The sequence below is a fragment of the Oryza sativa genome, chromosome 12 (assembly GCF_034140825.1).
Source record: "Oryza sativa Japonica Group chromosome 12, ASM3414082v1".
NCBI classification, from domain to species: Eukaryota; Viridiplantae; Streptophyta; class Magnoliopsida; order Poales; family Poaceae; genus Oryza; species Oryza sativa.
In genome coordinates this window covers 7,716,571-7,726,799 of record NC_089046.1, presented here as the reverse complement: position 1 = coordinate 7,726,799, position 10,229 = coordinate 7,716,571, and the positions used below count along the sequence as shown (strand labels likewise).

The 10,229-nt window shown below is 39.2% G+C and overlaps 1 protein-coding gene across 2 annotated transcripts; it reads left to right on the top strand.

Moving 5' to 3' along the window:
• The first annotated feature begins 982 nt into the window (after nt 1-982).
• Nucleotides 983-8,329, top strand: LOC4351860 (probable GPI-anchored adhesin-like protein PGA55). Of its 2 annotated transcripts, none has more exons than XM_015764421.3 (7): nt 983-1,382; nt 1,939-2,221; nt 2,351-2,456; nt 3,222-3,345; nt 4,063-4,815; nt 5,103-7,050; nt 7,602-8,329. In XM_015764421.3, exons 2-7 carry the CDS (start codon nt 2,035-2,037, stop codon nt 8,006-8,008), a joined length of 3,525 nt encoding a protein of 1,174 aa, XP_015619907.1. In that variant the 5' UTR covers nt 983-1,382; nt 1,939-2,034; the 3' UTR covers nt 8,009-8,329. The 2 variants fall into 2 exon arrangements, with proteins under 2 accessions (XP_015619907.1, XP_066162352.1); XM_066306255.1 differs by lacking the exon at nt 983-1,382 and adding an exon at nt 1,594-1,675.
• Nucleotides 8,330-10,229: the final 1,900 nt, after the last annotated feature.

Below are 10,229 nucleotides of genomic sequence, written 5' to 3'. Positions count from 1 at the left end.
AATAATGAGCGCTTTGTGGGTTCTCATTACACAACAAACTGAATTATTATATATAGCATGATTTCAGTGAGCTCAGAGATTTCTTATTGATAGGCTTGTTGGTGTGCTTGTGCGTCTTTCATGTAATCCAAACAAAAATGGGTCTGTTCGCTGCAGCTAAATTGCAGCTGTTGTGCAGCTGCGCTACAGTGCATGATAGAGAAAATATATGCACTGGCTGTACAACATAGCCAGTTACAGCTGCATAGCAGCATTGCCAAACAGAGCCAATAATTATAAAAGCATACCAAGTAAAAATCTTGTGTGCCATTCGTTAGATCTTAGTATTCTCATACCCTTTGGTTTTAACATATGACATTGTTGACTTTTTTATATACGTGTGACCATTCTTATTATTCCAAAATATTTTTGAAACATGTTAACGGAAAAAAAAGTCACGCATAAAGTAACTGTAATGATAAAAATGATTGAAAAAATGATAATTATATAATTTTTTTAATAATACAAATAACCAAACGTATGTAAAAAAAAGTTAGTGGCGCCGTATATTAAACCTAGATTGAGTACTACATTATAACATATAGTAAGAAAGAAGATTTTGTCTCGTTCTCCGCGCGCACGCTTCCTAAACTACTAAACGACGTGTTTTTTTTAAAAAAAATTCTATAGGAAAGTTGTTTTTAAAAAAAATCATATTAATACATTTTTAAAATTTATAATAATTAATAATTAATTAATCATGCGATAATAGATCATCTCGTTTTGCATATATTCTCAATCTTCTTCTCTCCTATTCTCTCAAACACAGCCTAGTCAACCAAAAAGAAGAAAAAAAAAGAAATACCAGTATAAAAAGAGAAAAGAAAAAACACCCAATAAAAAGAAGAAGAAAAGGTCTCTCTTCCCGTTCCAGCTCGCCGCCCTCTCTCCTCACACAGTCGCAATCGCAGCACAACAGCACACACGCACACTCTCTCTTCCCAGTCCAGTCCAGTCCAGTCCACCCCCACAGCCGCGCCCTTGCATTGCTTGCTTCTCGCCGCGGCAACGCACCGCATCCACCTGCAGCAGCACGGAAACCCTAGCCAACCCATCCCCACACGCCGCGGAGCTCCGAACGCTGCTGCCGCTGCTGCTTTTCCGGCGGCATCAAGCCGGATCTGCGCCCCCACCCACACTACCCGCTTGCCGAGATTCGGCGCCTCCGCTTGCCGGGAGGCGGAATGCGGTGAGGAGGAGGAGGAGGAGGCGGAATCCGTTTGCCTCTCTGAGCTCTCTCCCCTCCGGCGAGCGAGCCGTGGGGGTGGCGCGGCGTGTGGGACGGCCACACCCCCCTTGCGTGGCCCCTCCTCGCGCAATTCTCGGTTCCAATCGAATTGGAGGTATTCATTGCTCCAACTTGGGGTTCCGTAGATTGGGAGATCCATCCGGCCTTGGAACGGATTGAATTGTTCATCTCCCATTAACCTATAATCCAATTTCTCCTTCATTTGATGCGTGGTGGTGGCGTGGTGCTGTACTAACAGGCGCAAATTGCTTCTGAGATTTTTTTTTCTTTTCTTGGGGTTCAGCTGAACCCCAGTGCCTCCACGTTAGGTCAGTCAGCCTCAAGGCTCAAGCCGTCCCCAACATGGGCAGTTTTGGTTCTTGGAGGGTACCTTTTGAGGCACTTTTGGTTGGTCCCTGATCCTGCTTGATTGCTTTCGAGGAACCTACTAACCATGTTAGTGTAGTTGTGTGGATAATTTCGCTTGGTGGTGTGATTGGTTGGTTACTTTAGGCAATACGTGGATGGCACAAGAGTTCTCTTATTGGCTTAGCTGCTTTTTGTGCCTTAAGATTTCGTATGCGCTATGTTAATGCGTCATCGAATGGGTTCTTTGTGTTTTGGTCTCACTTTGTATGTCGAGTTCTTAGTAAAATTGCTTAATTTTGCAGGTAATTGTTCTGAATGGACTATCGTCTCCTCGATCTGATATATTGGAAAGGAGGAGGATAGCAAAGTTTTCTCGAAGAGACTTCTAGTCTATAAAGATGCCACCCTCTCCCTCCCTGAGGAGATCTCCTTCAAAGGAGATTTCCCATAGGAGGGGCCACAGTTTTGGGAGCACAGTGCCTGCTAAACCAAAGGATGACGAACTCGCATTGTTCAATGATATGCGGAAAAATGAGGAGGACAACTTCTTGTTGGAGTCGTCCGATAATTTTGATGAAACGATCTGTAATGCTCATAGCATCTTCCCCATTTCTATAATCAGCTTGTTTTTTTGTTATATTCTATTTCTATGGTGAAATGTGTTAAGTAATTGGTACTTGCTGCTAATGTTGGTTTCTGCTTCACGTGTACCAGCAAAATTGAGCTATTTTCCGGATCTCAAGCTTGGCGTCAACATTGCCAGACGAGAAGAAAGCCGTGATTTTCTTAACACTGATGGTGACAAGAATGATTATGATTGGTATGCAGTATGCATGCTTAGTATCACATATTGCTTTCTTTTGTTTCAACTTCATAGCACATGTCTCTTTTCATATAGCACACATAGCTTTGAGATAGATTTCAACTTCTCTTGTTTGTTTCGGCTATTTGCCCTTGTTTTGTTCAGTACGTAATAATGCAGGATTTATTCTCATTGCCTGTAGATAGGCTACTAGATAAGCGTTCAGTTGTGAATTGCTAAGGCTCTTGTTGGTCATGTATCCATGTGGTGTTATTTAGTTGTCGAAAATGCAACGTTTGTTTAGCTGCTTAAATTGAGATCTCTGAGTCTATTAGTATCAAACTATCTATGGCAATTTCATGCTTCTTTTAACCTGGACCTAATGGTTGTGTTTAAGTTATATTGTATTCTTAGGAGCAAAATGATGATCTGCAGATAGATATTTTAGTAGTCATTTATTAAACATCTCGTGAATGTTTCAAATGTATAAGTGATATTGTTAATGCAGCACTCCTACTCATTCTTTGCATGTGATGAATTTCTAAGAATTATTAACTGCATCCTTTTCTGTAAGCATCAGACAGCTAGCATGGTTCTGAATATTTCTGTGTTCTGAACTTCTGATGCTTCTATACTGTAGCTTTGTGTTTTATTTTATTTTATTTGGTTATTGTATTGATAGGCTTCTCTGTATGTAAAACTCTGCTTTTGCCTATAGTGCTATTGGTCATTATTTTCTGTGTCAATAATTACCGTTCTGTCATCTAACCTTTTGGATAACAGGTTGTTGACTCCTCCAGAAACACCACTTTTCCGTTCATTGGATGATGATGAAGACAAGCTCGCTGGTCCAGCTCCTAGGGGCAGGGCTCAGACAAAGCCAATATTGATTTCAAGGTCATCAACAGTAAGTGCTTAACCTACCATAGACTATATGAGTCCCATTTTAAGTAATATTAAGTGCTTGTCAACACTAGGTTCTTGCATCACATTTTAAGCAAATTGTGCCATCTATACAAATACCTTGAGTTCCCATAAATACAGAAGCTGGTTTCCTGTAAACTCAAAATAATTGGATAAGCTACCATGCAAAATCCATTATGCATGAATAAGTGTCACATATTATTGTAGTTTCATGGAAAATCTTCACCCTATCATCAAAACAAAGAATCATGCTACGAGTAATATGTTTATGCGCAACCCCACCTGTTATGGTCCAAGTTACACAAAACCACAGAAATTTTGGCACGTGACTCATAACCTGGGTATTATGGTCTTAAAGTTTCACAAAACAACAAAGTTAACCATTTTGACATACATTTATATGTTGGATAAAAAACTCATAAATTTGAGATTTGATTGTAGAAGAACTAAAAAATGTGGTAGGTCAAAGACAAAATAGTTACCGGTGTGGTTTTGTGAAATTTTGTAACCATGATACCTGGGGTTATATGCCATATGCCAAAATTGCTGTGGTTTTATGCAACTTGGACCATAATAGGTGGGGTTTTATGAAATTTACTCTTTTACAAAAGATTAAGGAGTCATCATCATTACAGCTAACTCCAATCTTTTATATTAGGAAAGGTAATCATTACACTTACTTATTCTGGTTTGCGCACAGATGGAAAATGCTCAAAGATCTAGTAGAAGCAGTGCAAGCCCAAATAGACTAAGCTTGTCACCACGCTCAAGTAGCAGCAATACAGCTCTGACAAGGACAAGATCAACGAATTCATCTTCTCGTTGTAGCCCACCACTTTCTCTGCAATCATCCACACCATCTCGAAGATCTCCAACTCCTCCGGGTAATAAGACATTAACACCACCACGGAGGTCACCTAGTCCTGCCTCAAGGAGGATGAGTGCTACTTCAAGTGGACCAACGCTGAATGGAACAAGGGGAGCTTCACCTGTGAAAACTAATCGTAGGTCATCTTCTCCAAAATTTCAAGGATGGCAGTCAAGTGATCCCGGTTTCTCTTTTGATGCACCTCCAAACCTTCGCACATCTATGTCAGACCGCCCATTATCCCGTTCAAGGGGTGGGTCCCCTTCATCTTTCAGTGGATTAAACATGGTTTCAAGAGGTAGAAGACAATCAATGTCTCCTACCCCGTCAAGAAGAACTATTTCGTCCCATAGTACTGAACGAGATCGTTTCAGTTCATACAGCAAAGCTTCTGCAACATCTTCTGGTGAAGATGATCTAGACTCTATGCAGTCTGTGCCAATTGACTATTCCAGCAGTCCAGCTGTAAAAAAGAGCCTGGCAGTGATGAAGACCAGAACAATTGCATCATCACAGAAGCCATCCAAGAGTTTCTCTCCTAGTTCTGCCCCAAAGAGATCATTTGATTCTGCTGTTTGGTTGATGGTAAGCATTGCCATTCTGTTTTTGTGGAATTGGATATTTTTATTTCACTTATTTGGGAATGCTATAGATCCTGTAAAGGATTACATGTCATAAATTGTTATACAATAATTTTCTTCGGTGAGTCTCCCCCATAAACTATACTCTTGTACACATAGTCTGACTGACATTTTAATGCAGCCTATTTTACGGCAACTCAAACTCCTTTTTCCTTATTTAGTAGTTCTTTATTAATACTTCATTTAATTGTCCCTACTTGCTAAGATGAAAAGCATCTTATTCCTTTTTAGGATCATCGCAAAGCACCTCAAAGTATGTTCAGGCCACTTCTGTCAAGTGTCCCCACTACCACTTTTGTAGCCGGCAAAGGAAATGTTGTTCATCGCCCTACGTTTTCACACATTTCCTCAGTCACAACCAGCAGCAACGCAAGTTCTGAGCATGGTGCCACTTTTAGCCCTTGTGTGGACATTGACCATGAACGACATGATCTAGTTGGTCAATGGGAAACAAATGACAGTTCCAGAATCCATGAAGAGATATTTATGTTTGATAAATCTGATGAGCTGAATGAAGGATCCAATTGTCATCAGCACAGTTTATCAACTACTTGTAGTGGTTTAGAGAACTCATCAGGCAGAGTCAATTGTGTAGAGAGCACCAAAGAAGGCCTTGATATGAAAAGTAGACGAACAGCTGATCAGATTTCATGTGGTTTTGCAAGTAGTTCTGAGGTTGGAGATGGTGAAATGGCCACATGCACTAGATGTGGAAAGATTTTTAATGTGATGTATTTGAGTGGTGATAATTATTGTGAAGAGTGTGATTTTGGGGATGGGATATTTTCTGCAGGATCTAAGATACAAACTACAGAAGGACTACATCAGAAGGACCATAAATTTACGCAATCTAAAGTTTGCATTCCATCGGAAGATCGTCGTCCTATAGCACTAGATTGTGTAGAAGATAGCAGTGATGTATCTCTTGACCATCAGTTAGTGAGCAATGAACCTCCAGCTGATTATTTACAAAGGTACTCCACTGAATCAGTGGTGCACACAAATGAGGAAAAGATGTTGGGGAAGCATTTGATGAATCTTAAAGAAAATATCAGTCCACATGATATTGGTGACTCTTCAATGGGAAATAGCAATGATATTTCACCACATACATGTAGTGTAAGTGACTATCAAGAAGCTGAAGCAGCACATGTGACAGAGTATAAGCTTTTCAGACTACAAAAAGGTAACCAAAATCATGAAATGGCCCAATGCCTGTCAGAATCAGATTGCCAACATAATGGATTTATTTCTGGTATGGTGGCCAGTGGATCTCATGAACTGGGGTCAACTGGGCCTCCAAGCCTTAAGGTTGAAAATGCTGAGGGCAACGGTATATCGGTACTCTTATTGGAGGAGACAAGAAGCAAGAAATGGCCTATTGTGGAAGGGAGGACTTTGGTTACTACCAACATTCATTGTTTGGAACCCTATTATACAGCAGATAGTGTCAGTTTGATGAAGCGTAGCATTGGACGGGATAGCTCTTCAGCTGCTTCTTCCATTGATCTAGGGCCATCAGGGCAATCAGATGTACGCTTTGAGCGCCTTAGAAGTGGTAAGAAGGGTGACTTCGAGAAGTCTCAAATAAGTTGTCAAAGCATTGCTTCAGTGTCGGATATGTCAATTAGCGGTTCATCAGCTTCACATTACCCTCAGAGTTATGTAAATGGAGATGGTTGCCATCCAATCTATAGTTTGGAAACAAGTGCTTTGACAGCTGCGGTTTTTACCGAAGAACATGATGGATCTTTTAAAGAAGCTCTCTCAAGTGCTATAGAGTGCTGGTCTGTTGCACAAGCCATTGTAAATGATGATTGTGAAGTAGAAGATGAAGTAACTCAGAATCAAGATAAAGAAAGGATGGCTCGTGATGATAATTTAGGTGTTGACATGTGTTCATCATACACTGAAGTGCCAAGTGACATGCCCCAGTCTCCTGCTGCTGACGTTAGCTTCATAGAAAAGACAGAGAACGATAGTCAAGAAGTTCCGGCCATCGCTGACTACTCAGTTGCAACTCCAGAACATCCATGTGATGAGAACAATTCTGACATTCCTAGAATTCTGTCTGAAACGGTTGCAGCTTCTGATGACGAAAGCAAGTTGGATGATTGTGGTGTATCATCTGTCCCTGAGGAGGGTGCATTGGTTTCTGCAAGAGATGAAACCAAAGATGGTATGAATTCATGGCTTACACTTTTTTTAGTCTCTTATCTGCTCAAAAAGTCAATTCCTTTTATCTTTTCATTATATGAACTTGCAACTTGTGTGTTGACCTGATATATTTTGATATGGAAATGCTGCAACCCTTCAGAATAATATATTTGGAGGGATAGAGTTGTTGCTAGAGAGTAGAGACACAAGGATAAAATTTGAAAGAATAATTTCTTTGCTTCATAAAAGGCCATATTTGTAGTAGCATTAAGGTATTTGTTATATCATAAAAATACAAACATGACCAAACTTGGACTTTCCAAGTTTTAAGCCTGTATAGTAGGTGGTATATTTTACTGTTACTGAAAAGTTTTGATGTTACTCCATCTTTTATTTTTGCCCTTTTGCGTATCTGTTATAGAATTAAATTCACCTGTTGTTTTGTATGCATAAAAAGTCGTTCAATTATGTGGTAGATCCAGACATCTAAACAGTACATTTTCGTTTTTCACCTTGTACAACTGCAGTTCACATAATTTTCATCCATACATAAGTTTTATGTCTCACCTGCAGAAGGAAGGAGGAAACAATTTCAGAGATGCTTCACTTTAGAAGAGGCTACGGATACAATTCTCTTTTGTAGTTCCATTGTTCATGACCTAGCATACAAGGCTGCAACAGTTGGACTGGAGCGAGAGCAGGAAGCTGAATTCGCTCATGCCCCTCGACCAACAGTGACCATGGTAGAAAAATTCATTCCAAGGGAAGATGGTTTGTTGAGAGGTCCTCAGAGGCGAACGACAAGGCGTAAGGTTGAAAGGAAAATACCAGAAGGTGATGGAGAATCCATCACAGATACTGCCAGGACAGAAGTAATTACTAAAGAGCCAGCACCTGTACGTTCTTCTTCTGAAATTACTACATTTGATAGCTTGAAGCCTCCAAAGATGGAGTCGAAGTGCAACTGCACAATTATGTGAATTGTCCATGATTGGAATGTACCAAGGAGACCTGGGATCTAAGTTGAAGCCTATATATATAGTAGTTTCGTTTTGGGCGCAAACCACTACTGCAAGATGAACCCTGCACCAGTTGAGCGCAGGGGTTTCTTGTGAGAAAATTTTCTGGCCACGGTGCATTTATTTTCTTTTTTTTTTGTTGTAATAGAGGTGCTTGGGCTATTCTTTTGTAAATTCTTCCTTCCCCCTTTTTGCTCTGTATGTTTATTCTACGTTCTGCTTGCCGTGTGATTATATTTTAGTTTGCTAAAGAAATGAAATTTCAGTTCCACGTAAAGAAAATTTGTACAACCTCTGCTTCAGATATTTGTGTTACTTTTTTCTAATGAAACTAGGAATGTAGCTTATTTAATATTGTATTGTGAATATTTATATGTGGGTGACTTTTTATTAAAATATTCTTTGACTCTATGCTAAAACAGTTTTTTTATTAATAATCTGTTAGGGATCGTGTTGATTATCGGTTATGATTTCCTTCAAATTATCCTTACAACATATAAATGTTAAACTAAAATTACTTGAAAAATGTAGTCGTATAATTAGTATATGTGTAGCAAGTATATGTAGAGCATTTATAAATGTTTAAGCACCATATACTAAAGTATATTATATAGCATGATATTAGTTTAAGAGTGATAGGGTTTGTGTTTCCTAATTAACCAAACATGGGATGAAATATCCATATAACATGCATATTTAATATGAATAAAGGAGGAAATATTCTTTTTTGTATTTTTTAAGAACTGGATTAATACTTTTGGCTGTCGTCATATGGCCAAATAAACTAGAGCCTACATGTTGAGCATACAAATATAATATATATCAAAGCGCCAAGATATGATATGTTATTTCTGAACTAACAATGGATATATAGTGATATACTCTACATTTTCATCCTTTCATAATTTGCATGTTTCTTTTTAATTATGTGCAAAAAAGAATCAAAATATGACCTAAAATATAATTTTCAATACAGATCCTAGAGTTATTACATGGTAAACAATAATATAATGGTGTAAATTTTGTTTTCAAACATTGTAGAGCTAATAGAAAGAGTAAATTTCACTTTGGCCATCCTTTTATTGTCAGTTTTTCGCTTTGGATCACCCTTCAACCGATGTTTTCATTTTAGATTGGGTAATTTTATCTTTGTAGCACTTTAAACCACCCTTAACTCTTTTATCCATTTTCATCCAGCTTGTCATATTTTTTTTTAAAAAAATGTCTACATATAATACTCCGTGACCCATGTGCGACTCAATGCGGGCGTCCCTAATGGGTGGGTGATCGCTCCGAGTGATCAACCCACCCCTCCCCCCTATACTCCTCTCCCCTCCTTTCATCATAAATTTCAATAAAAAAACAAAGTTAGTAAAAAAATTAGAAAAAAAATCTAATACTCTCATTCATGTGCATAGACTTTATACCGTAAACTTTGCACGCATAAACTTTATGTATAGAAATATTCTATATAAAAAATATTTGAATCCAGATTTGAATTTGAATCGGGTATATAAATTTTTGACTTATAAACATTCACTCTACAATCTTTAGATGGATAAACTTTAGATGTGTAAACTTTAGGTGCATAAACTTACTAAAAAGAGGAAAATAATGCACGCATAAACTTTATGTATAGAAATATTCTATATATAAAATATTTGAATCTGAATTTGAATTTGAATCGGGTATATAAATTTTGACTTATAAACATTCGCTCTACAAACTTTAGGTTGATAAACTTTAGATGTGTAAACTTTAGGTGTATAAACTTACTAAAAGAGGAAAATAATACGGTGACCAAAAAAGAAACCAGGTGGGAAGGGGAACCGATCGTGTGGGGCGATTTCGCCAAGGATGACTAATGGGCGAACGTTCGCCCATTAGTCATCTTGGCGAAATCGCCCCACACAGCAAGGCACGGCATGCGGGCTGCTGGCTGCGCGGGCTTCGCCGGCGAGCTCTACAACATGAGTGAAATCGCCCATTAGTCATCCTTGGCGAGGGGAACCGATCGTGTGGGGCGATTTCGCGAGGATGAGCGGAACGTTCGCTTCCTCTCATCCTCGCGAAATTGCCCCACACAGCAAGGCACGGCGTGCGGGCTGCTGGCTGCGCGGGCTTCGCCGGCGAGCTCTACAACATAAGTGAAATCGCCCATTAGTCATCCTTGGCGAAATCG